At 36.9% G+C, this 22,179-nt stretch overlaps 1 protein-coding gene across 1 annotated transcript in view; it reads right to left on the bottom strand.

Moving 5' to 3' along the window:
• The window catches only part of ERC2 (ELKS/RAB6-interacting/CAST family member 2), a 297,125-nt gene extending 279,864 nt beyond the window's left edge, over positions 1 to 17,261 (bottom strand). The window contains exons 1-2 of the mRNA XM_053954051.1: positions 17,234 to 17,261; positions 12,558 to 13,357 (exon numbers count right to left, since the gene is read on the bottom strand). Coding sequence (XP_053810026.1) covers positions 12,558 to 13,214 — 657 coding nt within the window. The 5' untranslated portion in view covers positions 13,215 to 13,357; positions 17,234 to 17,261. The remainder of the gene's footprint in view (positions 1 to 12,557; positions 13,358 to 17,233) is intronic.
• Positions 17,262 to 22,179: the final 4,918 nt, after the last annotated feature.

Below are 22,179 nucleotides of genomic sequence, written 5' to 3'. Positions count from 1 at the left end.
TTTGGAGTCTTTTCACAACTGCACTTCTTAGTGCTTCAAAGAAAGGAACATTTCAAGCCATGGTTATTTTATGTAACAGTTCTCTTTTGGACTGTTGGCGGGGTCTTGCTTTTTTATTGGTTTTAAGAGTGGCTTATTATTTCCAGAACTTGCACCAAAATTTTTTCCTTCATCTACAGCTTATGAACTGCAAATTTTAAGTTTTTGCATCCAAAAAACTGATGCCTGATTGAGTATTTGAATCATCTATGTACATCTGGAAATTCACGGTATAAGTGGCAAGTTCAACAGCTTGAACTGATATTATTTGTTTTCTCTTATTCATTTATTAGAGAAAGTAAATTCACTCAGAGGAACTTGTTGGAGACTATCAGGATGTTCCTCTTCCCTGAACTGTGAAGAGAGCAGGATGAACCAATTTTATAATGGTCATTATAAAGGTGACAAACTCTTCCATTGTGTCCACATCCATGCTCCCAACTGAGAGCGTGTTTCAGTCCAGCTGCTGGTCCTGCAGCACAGCACTTCACTCCATGTCCTCACTCATGGGCAGGCAATTTGGGAATAGGGAAGGACAAATCCCGGGGAACAGGAAACACTGCCTTTTCGCCTGCCTCCTCACATCTAAGCTTTTTATCCTCTCACATGTGGGTGATGCTTGCTACAAATCCCCTGCACAGTGAAACAGAAGGGAGCACTGCTTTTAGTGATCACACAACACAAAGCACTGATGAAGAGGAAAGAGTTACTTTTGAATTTGGGAAAAGGAGGCAAGTAGCCACACTGTCCAAGAGAACGACTACCTCAAGACACAGCAGACTTCCAATTTAGGAGTCAAAGAAAATGCATAGTCAAAGCTGAACAGCACAAGAGAGGAGAGAGGGATAATACTGAATGTGCAAGATGTGTAAATGGTATAAATAAGGAGTTTATACAAATTGACTCACTCTTTCTTAATCACACAATCCTGCCAGTAGCCTTTTGCGAGCTGAATTAAAAACAAAAAACAGCAGCAAGCCTCATTATGTGTTTTCCTGAATTTTCTACCATCTGGCAAAAATGAGTTAATCAATAAATTGAAAGGAAATTCATAGCAAAATAGATTTACTAGAAAAACAGAAAACTGTTTGTTTCTGCACAATTTATAATTCCTCATCTGTTAAGATGATTATTAAAAACAGATGATTGCTTAATTCTACAAAAAATGTATGATGAAAGTAGGTCTGGAAGGGTGAAGTTTGTAGACACTATTAAGCCAGGATTAGGGGGAAAAAAAAAAAACCCACACCATATTGCCACAGTAGTAGGAAAAGATTGATGTTAATTAAGACACTAAAAAAAAGCCACAACCCTTCAGATTGTATAAATACAGAATTTAAAAAATGTATTTATGGACATTGGAAAACAAAGTGTCCAGGGCAAACACCAAACACTATAAGAGCTAAAACACACTGCTGACCTGCCAAAGAGAGTGTAACTCAATGGCAAATTGTGTTATTCACTGCACTCACACTATCATCAGTATCCAACATTTTCATGAAGTAGCAATGCAAGTGTGAAGCACCTGAAGTACCCCAAATGTGACACTGACTTAGGAAAAGAAGATTGTGAGCAATGGCTGGTTGGCACAGAAAGTGATTTTGCAAGTGGTGGGGAGAAAGGTAGGGGGAAAGGCACCTGCACAAAATACTTGAAGCTGGGACGAATTTCGTGTGAGGCAAAGGTGTCTTCCTATATCCAAACTACTCTACTTTTTTGAGTGGCTTTTAATTAAGATATGTTGAAATACCTGAAATATTAATAATGCAACACTATGTAACAAAATTTGCCATAAAATATTTACATTAATATTTCAATTAGTTAATGGCACTAATTTTTTATCTATTTTACGTCCAAGTTATCCTCGAATTAAGCTTTTGGAATAGCAAATAAAGAGTAGATTCTACCTCACGTATTTGGAAACAATTCAACTGGACACAGTTGAGAAATGAACACCTAGAAAAACTTGGGAACAAAATTTGGTTTTCAAATACAGTTTCCAAATGGATCAAGTTACCATTTTCTTCTGAGACCACTGTGACACAAAAAAAAGGAGATGCTCTAGATGAAACAAGTAGGAAAAATATATTCCTAAAGACAATTTCATTTTCTTCTAAATCTGCATAATCTTTCCTCCAATGCTTGATTCCACGTTTAGGCATCAAGGCACCACTTCTCTACACAGTGAGGCAATGCTTTACACAAGCCCTGAACAGGACAATGCCCTTGCCCTATTTAACACAGGATCACTGGTGCCTTCAATTCACGTTTTATTGTTACATCTATATATGCCTTTAAGAAAAAAATCTCTTCTCTAACATGTTACTTACAAATATTTTTCCTTGGAGTTTGCCTGACTGGCACTGCTTGTTAATTCTGCAGTCCTGCAGCCAGGACAGTGCAGTGCATTCAGGTGGAAAAGTCTATCATGAGTGTCCTTATCTAATTACTCGAATTCTCAGTCTGACAGTTCTCCCTCTTCAGGGGATGAGTTGCCTGAACAGGATGAAGAATGCCTGGTTTTGCTTTCGTCAGCAACTCCTGTGTTTTCTACTCCTCAGCCCTCTCCTCCCTTCCTTTACTGCAACACAGAATCTGAAGACAAAAATATATCTCAAGTGTAAGGAAAGTACCAGATTGTTCATACACAATTATGCAGCTCATTCATTCCCATATTTCAACCAAACTAAGAATGTACAAGTTACGTTATAAATAGAAAAAGAAAGATACTAAAAATAAATAACAATAATATAAAACCAAAATAGATTTTATCCACCAAAGGGTGACATAGGAAGCAGTGGTTGTTAACCAATGATGAAAAAACATGTTAAATCACTCTTGCTAGCAAAACTTACACCAGCATACAACCCAATGTGCTTCTGAAAACAAATTTTTTTAGGAAGAACTTCAGATTTCCAGAGTATTGTACTATAATTCCAATGGTATTCATGTTCACATCAAACTGACTATAAACCTCAATTTTTCAATAGGTAGCACGTACTCCATAGCCCAGAAAGCTGTGCTGACAAGAAAATGCATTTTCAGAATGATGTGGAAAGAATTTTGGCTTCCAAAGAAAAGGTAATTGGGAATTTTGATTTCCCCTCAAGATACAGCTTAGTTTCTGTCACTCAGGTAAGAAGTTAAGTGACTATTGAATTATCAAAACTTATACATAATTTCTGTACCCATGTGCATAATTACTTATACACATCAATAGAACAGGAGGCTTTTATTACAGACATGTTGATTGCAAACAGTGATTCTTCAAGTTTGGATTGACACATTTTATTTATGCTTTGGTTTATCATGATTTAAATATAAGCCACTAGTTCATCACTGCCTTCCAGAGTATCAAAAGTGAATATTATACCACAGTATTCAGGCCAGGTACCTGGAAGTTAATGACACACACAAGAAAAGTTCACACTAACAGGACTATTCTTTCAGCCTTTTTACCGAGAAATTACAAAAGCTATATGTCCGTTTACACAGTTTAAATCAAAATACAGAGAGAACATCTAATTTTCAAAGTACAGCTCCCTGACTCTGTCTGTGATTATCTCAATTTAAATGCAGGGGTTTGCAGTGAGACTTGTACTGTATACAATTAATGCTGCTGTTAATTAAATGGAAACTCGAGCGAGTTCAAAAAGCAGGCTTTGTTTTAGGGTTTGCTGCTCCTCTGAAGCTGCACCCCAACATGTGTTACGCTTTTCCTGTAGGTTCTGCTGACCTTGGCTTTTCTTCTACACCAATGTCATGTGATGAGACCCCACCCTCTCATTCAATTATAGATGAGACTGGAATACAGACCTTACAAGACCTTAGCATTCTCTGCATCTCTAACACTGAAATATTCATATTGATTTGCCTCAGGATTTTCCTTTTGGCAAACTCATAATTTATTCCTTTTCCTTTGGGGTACAAAGAGTACTTACATGAAATCTACTGCTTTTTTTTAACGTGTTAGGTTAGCTTTTTTGTCATCTTCCAAGATCTTACCAAGAGTAAGAGCAATAACTATCCTGTGGCAGATGCTTAAGGAAATTCAGAAAGTAAATATTTTCCCCATCCCGTAGGCCAAATATTATAAAATTAGTAAATTCAAATTACTTATTTGCTCCTGCCACAAGCAATCCAACTTGAACCAAAGTTATCCTTTATAAAATATGCCAAGGGTTCCTGAATCCTAGTTTCTTTACCAACTCAGTTGACAGATACTCCAGCAATAAATTCAAGTAACAAATATTATCTTGCTGCTGACAGCTTTAACAAGTGACTTGCTAGCACCAGGGAATACACAGTTCCATAGTCAGGAATGCCAGACACCTTCAACAGAGCAAATGACAAACAGTCCAAATCTGACCCTGCATGACATTAACCAAGCATAACCCCCAGATGCAAAAACTCAGAAGCAAATTGACCAACAGATTAAGTCACCATCACAACATTGCCCTTACCCTGACAGCAATCTGAAATGCATCTCAGGAATTCAGGAATATAACAGAAAAGAGGAAGGTTAGGAAGTGTCATGCAAGTTTATCTTTAAATTATATACATATATAAAACAAATAAATATAATGCTTTGCAGCACAGCCAAAAGGGTTGTGTTTTTCTCAGAAATAGCCCAGAGGAGGAGTTCTGTACTGCAGGCTAATTGAATGTGGCATTATCAATTGCCTGTTAGATGATTTGGGGACAACTGTCAGAAAATACAAGATGAAAGGACCAAGAGGAAGGAAAACATCTGAAATTTCACTAACAAAGACTAAAAATATAAAATAAGAAAGAAATTACTCTTTTTTCAGTACTTCCTTCCTTTTCTCTCTTCCACTTTAGATGATGGAAAACTCTGAAAAATCATTTCCAGCATTTTTTTCAGATTAAGACCTCAAGGAAGGAAGCCAGTTTAGAGAACCTAACAGTGAAATAAAAATATATTTTGAAAAAATCCTCCATGAACTACTGGCTCCATCACAATCAGTGGAAAAGAAATTCACCAAGGATAACGTTTGATGTATTATCTATGATACCTGTGAGAAACTGTATTATTGATGAGATTAAAGGTTTAATTAACACCTCCAAGAGACTTCATTTATGTTTTGTAAAACTTGCTTTCAGAACAAATTCCTGCATTATGAACCCATTTATGATTAATATGATGTATCCAACACCACCCAATTCTAACAAAATTCAAAATGGCTTACATACAATTACCTCTCTTCTCATTTCCTTAAGTCATTCTGACAGCACAAAGTACCTACCAGGATAAATGAGGGAAGTCCAGCTTCAATTCTAAGTCAGGAGGGGGTAAAAAGCAGCAGGTGTGGCTTAGCAGTAGGTGCTGAAGGGACACCTTCAAGCAGGGCTACAACCATAAAGAGTAACTTAAAGGTAGTTTTATCCCAACTAATATTCTGCTAGGTCTCTGTTTTTTCAGAAGTGGTCTTTTCTTAGACCCTGTTAGAATCCTGGCTTCTGTTAAAGGGTTTTACCCACACAACAACACAACAATCACCACTGAACAACAGAACAAAGTGCATCAGATTGGGGAACAGAGAATGCAGTATCCATCTGATGTTGCACGGGAAGTTTAACAAACAGGATGAAATTACTAAATTCAGCCAAAATATCATCTTCAAAAACAAATAATAAACCTATAGCCTTTCAGAAAACTCCTCATGTGATACTTCAGTTTTAAGATGATCACCACCATTACAGGACAAAAAAAAACCACAACAAACTTGGCAGCTTTCATAGTTTTGGAATGAACCATCGAACACTAGTTAAGGAAGTGATTATGTTCAAAGCTGGTGAGTTCACAGTTTCAAGTCACAGAGCCTCACACAGCTCCAACTACCTTTCATTTCAATGATCTGTCAGCTATAGAGTCAATCTACCTTCTCAAAATGTTACTGGTCTTATCTATTCTTTTTTATGAAGAACACTCACTGACACTCCTTATTTGACACTCATTCTAATCCTTCAAGATACAAATGAAATTTCATGCTAGCACTTTGACACTGGAAAACAGAATTACCTATATCCTGAATTTAGTAGGTATTTTGCAAAGTTCAATAATTATTCATTTCCAACATGATGACTAAAGTACCTTTTGTTCTAAATGAAATAGTGCTCTTTCAGTTGACAGCTACACGCAGTGCATTCTAAAGACTACAATTCATGGTCCTTATCTTTTTTGAAATACTAGGGACAACAGAACAAAACCAAAAACTACTTTCCTCAGCTCTCTTTATACCTCAAAAATACCCAAAAGGGTGTAACTTCTTATTACTATCCTTTCCAATTTACCACTAACATGCTATACAGTTTTCATACAGCATAAACAATTAGTTTCTACTTTTTAATGTATACATGAATACTACTATCTAAACCAGAACAACACCAAAAAGCTTCAGGTTACAGAGTCACATTCCTATTATTCATTTTTCTAGCTCAATATCTTACCAAGCTTTTTGAGACAGAGAGTCTCAAAAGGTTAAAAAGTAACTAAATTCCCTTACTCACCCTCAAGCACTTTCAGGTTATTACTCCATCAAAATTCCCTTGGTTGTCTGTAGTATCATGGCCCCCTCCTTATCAAATTCAAGTCCCCACCAGAGCCAGGAGCCTTTGCTCCTCATCAGTAGCAGCAACAGAAGGCAACACACTCCCTTCTGGCACAGCTTATTCACTGTTCCTCACCGGTTACACACCATCCCTCCTCAGCACAAGAGTCCTGTTTTGGCCTCTTCCCATTTCACAGACATTATTATTTTGAATATAATATAAAATCCACTGATATCATTCTACTTTGCTATTCAGATAATGACCATTTAATCTATTCCATGGGGTTAAATGCTTAAGCACTTTGCAGCATCTAATAAACAAAGTAAAGAAGAATATTTTGCACTTACCTAAATTGCCGTCAATGTACATGAGTTTAAATAAAGAAAACAAAAGTGGAAACATGCAAAATAAAGTTAACATCAACAAGTATGCATGCAGCTCAAAACAAATATTTTTTTTAAAGCTGAAGAAAGTAGGAAACAACAGTACAGTGAAAAGCAGAAAACAAGGTGAATGGGTGTGATGAACCTACTGGCTTTACAGAATCATCCTAAAACATCTTAAGAAGCTTTCACTGGTTGTAAATACTATATTAAAATTTGTTGTTGGAAGTATTTTTTCTTCAAGAGACTCATTTAATAAAAATACAGCCAACTTCTTTTTTAAGATTATTAACATGAAAACATACCTCAGGTAGCATAGTAAAACACAAGCACAATGTTTCCACTCCTCAGGTTCCTAGCTTTGAGTTGTATAACCATGTACTTCATTAATATTCACATTAACTTTCAAAATCCCTGCTGTTTCAGACATTTACATAATAAGATGGGCTGAAAAATATTTATACCCAGAAAAAATCCTCCTCTGACCACAACTGGTATCAACAAACAATGAAAGGTCCTTTCCAACCAGTAATCAAGTGCATACTTTGACCCATTAAGGAAGGCAATACCCATCTGTAAACTCACACTAAATACCGAAGTGCTGGCAACTGCCTGCATATTCCACTACAATGAACCTACAAGAACTTCAAAGGGCATAAACAAAATATCTGAAAAAAAAAAAATTTAAATAATGTATACCTTAGCCTAATCAATATTTTATCGGGAACATAGTTTAATTAGTACAGAGAAGGGTAATGCCATTTCAGAATATTTGTTAGTAGATTTTATCTTATTGTTCTATTTAGATACTTGTCATGAATCAAATGAAAATCAAGAGCACATTGGGAAGTAACATTGAGCTACTCACAGTTCTAAATTCATGAATACACATTCCCTTCTGTACTGATTATTTTATCAGCTCTATTCTGCTAACTGCAGCATCTGAGTTATTCCCATTGCTACAGATGGACAAAAGTTACTTGGAGAAAAACTATTTCAAGCAAATTTTTTATTCAGAACTATAAGCCTCAGAGGAACTGCTCACTATCCTTTTTATCCTCTCTCCATCTCATTAATCAGAAGTAAATTCCTGCAGTATCAGGATAGGAACTCAACTTCAAAAGATCAAAATTTGTAATGTGTTCTCAAAGAACACATTAAGTCAATTAAAATTACCTGGTTTTTTGTAAGGGAAAAAAAGGATCATGCTCACCCATTTATTTCCAATATAACCATGCCATGCCTGAAAAAGAGCTACTGTTTATGGCACACAGTGTCCATTATGTATTAATTATGTATTATCAAATGATTACATTTTTAAGTAAAAGGAGCCTTATTTTGTGCAATAGAGCTTAATGGCATTTTAAAAAATATCACAGTGATTCAGTTTTTGCAATATCCTAAAAGCAACATATAAACTGATAAACATTAATATATTATATTAGAAGCAGCTAATCCAAACCAATAAATTAGTTTTCCCCTCTTGACAGGCAGGCAGCAACCTTGGAAAGGAATAATGTCTTGTGTCTTCCCAGCACTTCCCACCTCATGGCCTTCTGCTCTCCACTGAAACCTTCCACACTGACTCTCATATATATTGCACATGATTAAAAGCTTCTAATCAAGCCAGATTAGAGAGATTAACTATCTACCTAGGGGGAAAAAGCAAAATCTCTGAGACATGGTAAATGGATGATTCCAAGATGAAGAGCTACTTTAAATAGTTAAAGACATGTAGAATACTTCCTGCCCCTATGTATACCAACACATATATAATTCCAGTTACACTGTGAGAAAATATCACAGAGAATATGCAGAATAAACGCCAACTAAATGTGGGCTGTGATATTAAAGTACAGGTGCTGAAAGCATACACTTTCAGAGATATAACAACTTTCAAAAGGAAAACAGGAATGTCCAAGTTACTGTCCATAAACTTCCTCATGGATCTCCTTCTGCTTCCAAAAGGTTGAATTTCATCAATTTTCCTGTTGAAACAGACCCTACTATTTCAAACTAATTAATTTATTTGGCAAATTTCTTTTCATTTATAATCCTACTTTCCAGGATGTTTTTAAGCCTTCCCAACCTTGCCATTATCAGACGCATAACACATCCATCCTTTAGGACACTGATGAAAGCCTCAAGCACATGACAGATCCCTACTAGATGCTACTGGAAACATTTCCAATTTCACCATGAATCACTGATTATCACACTTTTACATAGGCTTCCAATCAAATACTTCTCCATGCAATAGCAATTTCCTGCCATGTGCTTCCCACCAACTCACTAAAGGGAAATCTTTTGAGACAAAGTTTTCTTAATATCAATATGTTGCTACTGCTCTTCCATTATGCATAAGGTGTTTTCCTGTCATCCAAAAAAATCAGACATCTTTGACATTATATTTGATAAATCCATATTGGGTGTTAGTGTATTTTTTATTTTCTCTCTCTGTATTTAGAAATCACTGATGATTTTTTAAAATACAGCTTCCAAATAAATCTTTGGGTTTTGCAATATTTTTTCAGAAACCACTATAAAAATATGAAACACATGTCACTCATTCTCTCATTTCACTTCTTTTTTGGCAGGCAGATTTGCCCTTCTCCCATCTCCTGGAAGCTCCCAAACTTTGCTAGGAGACCCAGAAATCCAGGCAGGGTCACTTTCATCATGGACAGTCAATGTGAAAACACTTTTTAGTGTTTCAGTGTGAAACAACTCTATTTTTAAGAAAGTTTTATAAGCCAGTCAACCTCAGACACACAAGGACAGACTGACCACTTTTAGGATAGATGTGATAGAGCACACTGCCTTTTTTGTTCTTTAAAATTACAGCTTTTTGATTATTCTAATTTAAATTAGTTGTTTGAAAGAATCAATAGCCTGCTGAATAAATGTGACAAACAAGCTGACACAGCCAGCTTGGGCTTCCAAAGCCATTCCTTCAGAAAGGCTCCTCTCCAAATGCTTACAAGAAAAGTAAGCAGCAATTACATAACAGCATGGGTACTTTTATACACAAATATTTAATTACAAGAGAGGAAATAGCAGAAACACATGGCTGACTCCTAAAACCAACAGAAGGTCCCTGGAGTTCTGCTGGAACCCATGGCTGGGGCTTGTGTTGACTGAGACTTCCTGAGTAGCCCAAAGAACAGGGTGATCAGTATGACTGATTTTCCTCATGGTGTTTATTCAGTCCAATAAAGACAAAAACCAAATGCAAAGAAGAATTTTATATGACTAAGCAAATAGTCATAGGCTGGCAGATGAAATTCAGGGAGATAAAAGTGGCACACAAGCGAAAATAATCCCACCTTTAAGCATAATAAACTGGGATCGAAACTGGTTAGAATTAACAGTGAGGTTTTTACCAGCTATGATAAATATTTCCATTAAGATATTAGCTTAGTACTCAGTAGCAGCAAAAATAAAGGCATCCAAAACTGGAAAGAACAAAGGCATACAGAATAAAAGGGCAAACACTACAACATCAACACAACTCATTTTACACCCTATCAAAAACATATTATGTTTTGGTCCCCTCACCTCAAAAAAAAAAAAAATCCCAAACGTAATAGATCTGAAAATGATCATTTAACTGTTTCACAAGGAATTATCACACATGGCAAGATGCTCCTGGTCTGGAAAAGAGCTGAGGGAGGGATGTGATGATGGCACTGTAAAGTCCTAAGTGGCACTGAGACTGGCATCAGACATCACTTATTTACTGCTTCTTTCAGTACAAGGAGCAGGAAATCCTAGCAAAAGCAGCCAAAGTCTAGTACAAAACCAAATGAAAACAGTGGTTTCTCACAGGTATGTTAGGCTGGAAGAGCCTGTGGACACTGGCATTTTAAACAGATCCAGAAGTAACTGGCTGGATTTAAAGTTCACTGAGTTATTAAGCACAAAGAAACAGCAGCTGGATCACAAGGAGCACTCTCTGGGGATATCACTGTACTACTTATCCTCTTCAGTGAATGTTTGGACACTTAGCAATGGAATAGAACTACCCAATCTCTGTGTATTATAGAGGGAGGATTCATGTTAAATATACACATAGGGCAAAATACATTGCTTTTGTCAGGTTTGCTGTTACAAGAAAACAAGAGAGTTTGTCAGAAAGATACAACATGAATGAACTCATAACTGAGTTACTAGTTTACATTCCCTCAAGATAAGCAAAACTAACTTTTCAGGAGAAAAACCAAAACAGAACCCCATTGGTGCATGACAAAGTCTCTAACTCCAGATTCAAATTCCAAATGTCAGTATAAGATATTAATGTGACATTTCCATAAGATACACAGTCAATTAGAATATTTCTCCTCCTAAGGTGACATCAATTACCACCATTAAAGTATCTAACCAACCAAGTTTTTGAAAAACAGAACCTTCACCATGCATCTTTTTGTTAATACTGGTTCTAGCAGCATCCTAGTCCATCTGCTATAAAAAAATAATCAGCAACTACTATCGTCAGTCTGGATACAAAAGTTATACAAGACAGTAATAAATTAATTTAATGGACTGAATTCCTGACAACAACCCAGCCAGTTTCCCACTGACGTAACTGGTAACAGACTTGCCAGCTCTGTAGGTATTTAGGTTCCTGACATGCCTAAAGGTGGAAAGTTTGCTGAGTAGCTCTAATTGATCACAAACTTGGAAGTAAATTAAAAATCTCAGTTGTTGCTGCCTGCCAGCAAAGAAGTTTAGATTTGGAATCTGGAAGTGAGAGAAACACAGGACTGTGTTTTTGTCTGGGGAAAGTTAACATATGGTCTAAAAAGGAGCAGCTTTAAAATAAGACCAGAAGCCAAAAAGTGTGTGGAAAAAGGAAGCATAAACTTTTTTATCTATTCTGTGCTGCTGTTTCATATAGCTTCGTATATACAGCTGTATATTTGATATAGCAAAGTCTCAAAGTTTGACTTCATAGATTTATCCATCCAGACTAAAATATTTGAATCTTTTTATAACTTCAGGAAAATAATGTTACAACATGAATAGAAGTATTTGAAATACATATTTACAAGATAGTCATTTATGACAATGCAGGTGTCTGAAATATTACTGAAAACTTCATTCTGTAATGCAGAAGTACAGAAAGCTGAATATGAGGATTTATCTTCTTTTAACTTTAAAACTGTTAACTCCCTGTACAGCTTAAACAAAGTATGCCTCTGGATATTTATTTACAGTTCTTCCAAAGTGGCTCATTTACCTCTTCAGAAAATGCTGCCAAGTCAACATTTAGACAGTTGCAAAAAAAACCCTAGAGAAAGTTTCAAACATAAGAGAAAGGGTAACAACAATTATTTTACTCATCTAAAATGTGAAGGGATGCTGCATGAAGGAAATTATAACCTGCATTTGGACTCTTATTAGTGTGCTTTCCTGCAGTTTAGCAGTCAGGAGCAGATATACCAAGATACAAAATTCTTGTGGCAAATATCAAACTTGTGCCAGCACTGGATACAGTACCAAAAGCAAAACATCAAGTGCTAGGTTGTAAATCAACACAAAGAAACTTTCATAATTACTTACCTGATTTTCTTCATGGGAAACTCTCATCTGTTCTTTAAGAACTGACATTCTGGCTGCTTCTTCTTTCCTCAATACTCTCTCTTTCTTTAGCTCAGGACTCCAGAAAGTTTTGATGCTGTTCATAGAGGACCCCAGCTTGCTGTCCTTAATGTCTAGTTCTTTTCTGAGAAGGTCGTTCTCCCTCTGTAGATCCTTAAGCTGAGCCTGCAGATCTAACATGGTGCTATCCCTAACCTGTCTCAGCATGGAAGGAACCTGGTGGTGGTGGTGGTGTGAGGATGTGGTCAGCCCTCCATGCTGGTCAGTGTAAGAAAGGACATCAGTATGTGACAGTCCAGCAGAAGCGATATTGGGGCTGCTCCCCATGGCTGTGACTCGGCCACCATACACAGCTCGATTTGTAGCCCTTCCAAGAGTCATTGTGCCCTTTGGGAAAGTAGTAGAAGCTACACCCTCGTGGTCACTCAGGTACATTGGTCCAGATGTTGCATAGGCTGCGTTAAGGGACTGGATGTTCTCCATGGACAACGTCTTCCCTGTCCCCCCTCCTCCCCCGCTGCTGGTTCGCCTGTGGCCCAGGCGAGGGGACCTTGGCAGGCGGGGAGACCTGGAGGGACTTCCTTCCAAGTTGCTGATTGTTCTTGCACTTCCATACATTTTTCTTCTACTTTGAGGTACTATTTAGTAAGAAACTAGTAACACTAAAGTTAAATGTTAAATTAATAATTCTGGCTAGAAATACTGGCAGTTTCACTGCATTCTTCCAGTAGGCAAAATCCGGTTTTCCTCCCAAGACAGACCTGAAAAAAAAAATATAAGATTAAGTTTTCATTTTGGAAAATAAACTTACAAGTAATCACCATATATCAGAAAAACCAACATCCCAGGGTAATAACCACAAAAATAAAAACTGCTATACATTTTATATTTCTGATGATTAGTTAAAAAAAGCATTTTCAAACTAATTTCAATCAAAATAAAACTCCTAATTTCTTTCTTGCTAGAAAACTTCAAGCTAAAGCTTGTTAAACTAAGTTGGAATGAACAACATGGGCCCAATAACATACCTTAGCTGCTACATTAACAGACTTAAATAACTGATAATATGAAATTTATATTAAGAAAAATATTGTTGGCATAAAGAACTACCCTCTTAAAGCCTCCAGAATTCATTCCCAAGGCAAACAGATATAAAAGAATCTTGTTGATTTACTTTTTCAAGTTTTGGCATTTTAACATCACCGTCCAAATCTGCCCCTCTTTTTAGCTCTCACGCAGCATTCAAGAGATGACCCACAGCTTGGTCCACCACAAGAACCTGTGCAGCTTTTCTGCCATCTCAACTTCAACACATTGACCAATCAAAAAAAAAAATTCTCATAATGGTGATTGGGGCAGTGCAACTGCTAATCCTAATTCTCAAGTGCCAGCCATCCTCTGGCCAAATAAGTCAGCAAGCCCTCTGAAAATCCATCCTTCTATCTTTCTAGTTGCCTGAAATAGTTCCGTAGCTCCTTCATAGACAAATCTCCCATGAGAGCAGCAGAAGATCACTTTCCTTCCACTGGCTCCTGGCAGATCCTGAGCAAAAGCAACAACAAATCTTCAAAACTCAGAGAATTCACCCCACCCTCTTGCTCACTCAATCAAAACAAAAAAAACCACAAAGCAAAAACATCCCATAAAAAACACTACACTCCATTCTGGTGAAAGAAACAATACTGCTGGCAGGAAATGCCAGTGTCAATTTAAACTGCACACAATAAAATATTCCTAAATACAGCAGATACACCGCCAGGCGGTGGGGTTGGGTATAAATTTGTTGATCCTCAGAAGCAGAGGTACATAATATTCAATCTTATGCCCATACTTTTTTCCTTTGCAGTCTGATAAATCAATACATTTCTTGCTTAGAGTTACTTAATAATTTACTTAGCCTTCTGTTGTTTATGTCTCTGACATATATTTTTAGGTATTTGTTTTGCCTTTTAGAGCTTATTAGTTGTGGTCTTTCTTTTCTCAACTTTTGTGAAGTTTTGGAAGTTCTTATATCAGAGAACACCTATCTTGCTTAGCACTCCAGTGCTTATCACTGAGCTCTACTGACAAAAAAGGATCCTCATTCCTTATCCAAATGGAGGCTAACTTCTCACTAAACTCCTTAAACAATGTTCAAATGCTGACTGAACATTGTAACTTCCATAAGCTTGGGAAAATTCTGAAAGCAACAGGAAAAGAGAAGCAAAACACCATCAACCAGTGTTATTACCTACACAGCATTTCCAATTTCTTATATTTTCCCCCTGGAAGTATTCTAATCAAAACAGAGACCTATGTGTTGTAAACACAAACACACTGATGATATGCTTGATTTTCTTACTTTAACTGGCTATTAAGGACAGCTCATAGACCAAAAGCTCAAAACCCTGACTTCAAAAAATTCTTAGGGTTTCTCCATTTTCATTTGCAGTTTGTTACTGTCTACAACCTGAATTAAACAGACTGGCTTTCCTGCAAACACCTCAGAAAAAGGCAAGCACATGAAAATATGCTTTTTCAACATGTGTACTTCTTAAGGATAAAAGTGGAGCCTTTCTTTATGGCTGTGAAGCCTCAGACACAGTAGAAGCCAGACACCATTGCTTTATGAAAGAGGGGAGAAAAAGCACCTAAATCATTTTCTGCTCTTTACTGCTTTTACATGGAGCCTTCCTAGCTTCAGGAAGATTTACTGTGTGTCTCAACACATCAGGAACTGGAGACCTGAAGAAGCAGTATCAGCCTCAGGACCTCAACAATTGCCACACAGATCATCATCTACTGCCTGGAGAAAGAGAGGAGAGATCCCAGCTTCCAACAGAACCAGCTGACAGAGCCATCCCACTGAGCTTAACTTAGGACAGGTGAGATATAGACAGTTCTGTTTTGAAAGGCAAATTTATTTTATATTGCTATTTTAATTGGACAGGGAGGCAGGAATACTAATACTCTCAAGTATTCTTTACCAAAGTTGTAGGTGTTGCAGTAGCCAGGACAAAGGAAACAAAGGTCATATCCCCCTAAAACCTTCTCTGAGAAAAAAAGTCACCCAGCTTCATTCAGTCTGGTCAGTCTGGTAGGGACAGACTGCAGACCCACTGCACACATTTTCCTATGAGAATTGAGTTTTAAAATCCAAATCAGCTCAGTACTAGGAAAAAAAAAAACCCAGATGCTCACCTGCTTGGCTCGATATTTTCTTATTTTAAATAAAAGCCTTTAATGTACATGATGTAAAATTAACCATTATTATCACAAGTTTATCATTCTGCATTACAAACAAAACTATATTTTATGCGGATCATTTTAGGGTCCAGAAAATTAAGTATGCATTCTCAGCTGGGGGCAGGAGGGCAGGCACTGGACACTTTGCCCCATGCTCTCATCAGCCTTGAAAACCCCAGCAGACCTGACCCCATTCATGCCACAGTGCCCCTGACACTGGTTACAACTTCAGCTTGCCTCATTCTCCACATTCCTGCCCCACCTGATCACCTGCATTCTGCACACAGCAACATCATGGGCTCACATTACCCACATGGCTGAAGTCTGACAAGTCATTTTATTTGTCTTTTAGCTTTCTATTTTTTGAGTAACCTGGAGCAAAGGATTCTAATATGGATGCTATTTGAAGACCTCACTCAATTTAGTTTCCAAATCCTTACTCCTACATTTAACATAATTACAGAGTTTGCTTGAAATACTGTATACACAGTACCCTGTAAGCTCTGATTTTCAGTGGTTACACACTCTTACATGCTGAGGGATGATTTAGGCTTTTAGTGTCCCCTCCTGTGGCCTGAATCACCTAGTCAGCAGGAAGTTTGGGTATCAGCCAAATACTTAATAGCTTTGCACAACTACTTGCCAATATTAACATTGAGCCAAGAGCTCAAACATTTGTAAAAGTACCAAAAGCTTTAAGGAAACCTCTTCTTTAGAGTTTACCTCCCCAAACAATATATGGTGACAGTTAAGTGCAGAAATTATCAACCCGATTGCAAACTGTCTAAAACTGTTTAGTACTATACAGCTCCCCACATATAAACCAAAAGAAGCAAAAGAGGGAAAAAAAAAAGGTGATGTAGAACACAGTGCTCATATTTTCTCTGCCAGGACTGCACTTTGAGGCACCACAAAAGGAAGGAGATTGACAGAAAAAAATCTGTTCCATAAAAACATGTCCTAGCAAACAATGATTTCTTTATTTTTATAGCATCTTTTAAAACACAACATCTCTGTACACAGAACACCAGGAGCACATGTGCATTAAAAGTAGTGACTAAGAGTCAGAAATATTTCTAGCACTTTCTTCTGTTTTACCTAGGTTTTCTACTGCTTTCATAGTGGCACAATACATTCGCACAGAAGAGAATATTCTTTTCTTTGCATGTTTTTTGCTATCAGTGCTGATGTAAAATAAAAAAAGGCAGCAAGCTGATATAAACTAGATACAAAGAACCCAAATCTGTTGTAGAGTATCCTTCCTTTCTTCATTAATCTGAGTGAGCAGCCCAGCATATCATCTTTTAATACAGTAAAAAAAAATATATAAATACAATGTTCTTCATATGGTGTTAGTACAAGACCAGCATTGTTTCTATTAAAAGGACAAAGTACTCTATTTTCCTGCTTACCAGGCTGACCAAGTAACTTCTTCTCACCCACCTTTTTTTAATCTGAAAAAGAAAATAATCCATTTCTTCCTGCTATTCCTTACAAGTTTGAAAAACAAAGCGTATATGACAATTTCAAAAGCAACATTTTCATTTAGGTTGCTTACAGTGTCCTGAATCTGCATTTCTTTTGTAAATTTTAGATTTACTACAGTCTGCACAGTACATTTCATTTTACTAGTTAACAGACATTAATTTATCCCCTCTCTTGTAGCTTGTTGTAAAAATTACACATATGTAGTTGTAAATAAAGTTAGTTCCAAAGCCTGTTTTAATCTTGTGAGCTGCTCATGTCCCTGAACTCCCATCAGTCCTACATGGAAGAACTGGCATTTATCACCTCATAGGAACAGCTCACATCAAGCCTGCCTGCCTTTCATTTCTCTTTCACACAGAAGAAAATATGAAGGCAAAAGTAGGAGTGGCTGCTTAATATGCATCTAATGACATATATGGAAAATAAAGTTGTCAGGCATTCTAATGCTGTCAGGTGCAGTGACAGCAATGAACACTTGTCATGCAATCAGAACACTCCACCAATTGAAATATTTGCTCAAAATGCTGTATTAAAAATCGTGAAAAGCAAGCAGTTCTGACACCATTATCAGGACTGTCAATTATATTACTCTCAAATATACTTAAGTGAAGGGTCAACAATACCTTTTTAACTCTTTTATACAAGTTTCATGGGTTTAAAACAAGCCTAGTATTCAAGAAAGGTAGATTTCTTTCAAAGCATTTTACTTTTTAATACAGTGTTTGAGACATTATAATTGTTTTAAAACATCATTATAGTTAGAATTGGGCTTTAAATAATATAAGTAAAATTTAAACTCCGCCAGTTGACATCACCATTATTTTATAACTTTTAAGTTAGGTCTCTTTGTTGCTCAAACTCTTAACATTTTATCTCTAACACTTCCATTAAAACAATTATTTCCTGCAGTCCTGCATGTGACAAGTCTTCCTGGGGTTTCTAAAATACTTAAGGAAGGTGAGAAATTTCAAGTTTGTTACATAACATCAGAAAAATAAAATGAAAGATATTAAAGACCTGAAAATTGAACATTAAAAAAAAAAGGCTTCTACAGCCAAGCAAAGGCAGAACCATCACATCTAATTGTAATTGTTATGCCAGAGAACACACTGTATATCTTTGTAAAAAGCTATAGGGCAGCCTATCTGTCAAGTCTGGGCAAACACAACCACGGAGAGTCACAAGTTACTGTACAAGTTACCTGCCAGAGCTGAGCCTTTCTCACTGTCCAGCCCCTTCTGATTTAACAGTCACCCCCCGGATGCAGGGATGTTTAGGGCTACCCTTTGTTTAAACTATGAAGCACAAGCACCAACGGTGATGTGAAGAGCTCCAGAGGTGCAGGGTAAAACAGCTCAGCTGCAACTGACTGAAGCTCCCAGTGCCACACTCACTATGTCATTGTTTTGCTGCCCATCTGCTCCCTGCAGCTCTTAACATTGGCATTCTATTTTTTATCGACAGGTGGGAGGGTGGGTGGTGTGAATCACAAGCGACAAGGGATAGAAACACACAAATTCCAAAACAGTGCTTGTCCCTGCTCAGTTTTTTGGTTCTCAACTTCCCCACACCATAATGACGTTCTCAGGATACACAGATATTTCTAAAGACCTGGTAAGCTTTTGGTTCTCCAGAGAAATATTTCCTAACATTTCAGTCCTTGCAGGTATGCAGGTGCCTTGTATGCTAAATTCTGCATCCTAGTCTGTATTCATCATGCCTTCCATCCTGCAATTGTTATTCACTTGCCTTTTATTCCCTTCTCAATAAGAATTCTCATTTATCAATGCAAGCCTGCATTAACAAACTCCAGTATTTTGTGGAGGATTATTCTAAGGCACTTGGTAAATCAGGACCGTACTTTTCATTTAATGTCTATTAAAGAAAAACAACAACAATCATATGTCTTGAATTTTTACTAAAACAGTCTCCTTTGGGGAAAAACAATAGAATGTAAAAATACACAACATTCTTCAGGATTACTTGAAAGTTATGCCTAATTATTAGCACAGTTATGCTTTGCTTTTGTCAGCATTTACCTAACTTGAATGACTAAATTTACAGAAACACAGATATAGACTAAATTATCCTTTAAGAAGGTAGAGCTTAAAAATAAGCATGATTTAAGAAAACCTAAGAGTTTCCCAGGAAAAACCACAAAGACCAGACATTTTCTGTAATTCCTGTACTGTCAGCATTTATATCAATTCTTTGAAACAAAAAGTTGTTCAGCTAGTAATATATATAGTAAATGCATATTAAAGACTACATTCATTTTAGTAAAATAACCTAAGAACTGAAAATAGTATAAATGGAAATTGACCGAGTTCATAGTTTGACCTGTAAATTTGTCTATTTTCACATAGTCTGTCATTTACAATTATGTCATACTTTTAATTTTAAGATGCATTTATAGCTCTTAATGGTTTAGAAACCAACAGAAATGCCCCCACACAATGGAGTACTTTCAATTGAATAAGGCTACTCTCATGAATGTTACTGAACACAGGCTTACACATCTGCAAGATAAAGCTATATTTTTCTTTTTTTGCTACAAAGCTTCCATTCTCTGTAAAAAGGCAACAAAATAGTCATAGGATCAGCTATTAAGACTGTGCAGCCTCCAGCAGTTTCTTAGAATACTTAAATACTGGGATATTTAGGAAGCCTCAGACTGCAAAACAAGAAGCATGTTCGTGCATTCAGCGTGCTTTGAAACCATCACAATGTAAAAACCTGTAGAACATCTCTCCTCTGCTGTCTTTGCTCAGGTACAAGAGCATGCACGTTTCAGTACCATGCCAAAGAAAAACTGGCTGTGCTTCAGCCACATCAGATCAAAGCTGTCCAAGGAACTTACAGGCTCTGTAAGCAATGGAAGTGGTTCAGCAGATTGGCTTTCAATTCATCATAGAATCAGCATCCTGGAACCATTAGAAGACATTGCACTTCAGGAATTGCCTTTTTATTTATTTATTCACCAAAAGAGCTGAAGAGTTCCCCAAGCACTTGGTGGCTGGCTCATAATTTCACAGCACAGCCCAATCTGCCCTCTTTGGGCTCACACTCAGCTAAGCACAATCACACCAGTTCACAAGTGCAATTTCTAAGTCCTCACAGGCACCTGATTTAACATTTGAAGTTGATGACAGATGTTACTGTAACTGTTTCCTTAAGGAAAAACAAATGGTTTGAGCAGATTTCAAATGAGGTCTATAAATGAAAGCTGAGGTACATCATGACTGCCAAGACTCAGCTATCAAAAATAAACTTGCTGTACACAGCAAACTGTCTTCCAGAGAAGCATGGGTACTCCAGAGAGTGCCCATTTCTTCCACTGTTATTGGACATAGGTAAACAAAAATAAATGTGCTTTATTTACCAGGACATTTGTCCACTAATCTGAATTGTTCAAAGAACAAAAGTGGTAAGAACTGTATTTCAGCAATATATTTTGAGGGAAAGAATGCACTGCAGAAAACTGTTTAAGTCAAAAGCCTCACCATCACAGAAATAACACAGACCTGTGCTTTTTTTATAAAGTAATTAAATAATTCAGACACTGCATGTGCCAAGAGATAACAAAATATATATCTAAGCAGATTACCAGTAAATTAATTTTACTGGCCATGAAAAGTGTTTAGATAACACTGAAAGGGGCAGCAGCAAAATTTCTAACAAGACTCAGCTCGTATTTGACAAAGAAAAATCAGTTCCTGAGAATTCAAGTACTATGGCCTCCACGTCCTGCAATGAAACAACCCAAACATACCAAACAGTGTAACCACAAGTACAGACATATTAAACCTCCATGAGGAATTGGAATGAAGTGACCAAGATGTGCTCTGTAAACCTCTCAATGTATGGAGAAGATTATGTCCCATCAGTCAGCATCCCAAGTGACCCGAGTTATTCACTTGGAGGGAAACTGCCCCACACATTACCAGTGCTCTGTGCAAAATGCTTTTTCGGACTAAATTCAGAAATGGCAGAGATTTGTTACATTTCTTTCACTTCCTTCAAAATAAATTGCACATTGTACCCAACTAAGCAATCACTATAGACAATGCTTTCTCCAGTGGCTTCCCAGCCCAACTCCACAGTATCCTGAAACTACAGTGTATCATTTCCACACATACCTATACAATATATATTTATATATACGCACCACTTTCATCTATTCATTTACTCTATTCAATGTCCCATGTCATTTCTCACACAATGAGAGTTTAATCACTTCAAAAACCTCTCAACTTTCAATTTTTGTAGAATTTAGCTGCTAGATTCTATACCTGCACTGTGACTTCAGTTAGAGGAATAGGATAATGAGCAGGACAAACAGTGGGGAGTATTAAAAAAAAAACCAAACCAAACAGTATTTACTGCAAGTGGGGTATTCCAACCAAATAAAAAGTACATTGATCATTAAAGAAGCCATGTGGTAACTAGCCCAGAACATTTCCAGTGAATGCCAGTCTGCAAGACTGTCTTAGAATGAGTTTTTAAGATAATCTTGAAAGCAAGTATCACCTTTCAAAAACCTAATCTTAAAATTTCACAGAAAAGCTCCAGCTTTGCTAAACATCCAAAATGTTAAAGACTCCCACACATCCAATCACAATTTGAAACTGACATAGACCTCAAATTCTTAGACATATTCTTGTGCTGTCCTAAAAGCACAGAAATTCCAACTCTACACATCTCCCTCACTAGTCTCATTTTAAAGTAAAGGGACAGCACATCACCTGCCCATTGCAAAGTCTAAATTTCTAATATCATGAAGTAATTCCAAGTTTCTGTGACTAGAAATGGTATAGCAGTAATGAAGCATATCCAGAGAAGTGCTAAAACACCTTTGCTCCTTGTTTCT

Source organism: Vidua chalybeata, chromosome 12, assembly GCF_026979565.1.
Source record: "Vidua chalybeata isolate OUT-0048 chromosome 12, bVidCha1 merged haplotype, whole genome shotgun sequence".
Taxonomy (NCBI): Eukaryota; Metazoa; Chordata; class Aves; order Passeriformes; family Viduidae; genus Vidua; species Vidua chalybeata.
This window is presented reverse-complemented; position numbering and strand designations above follow the sequence as displayed.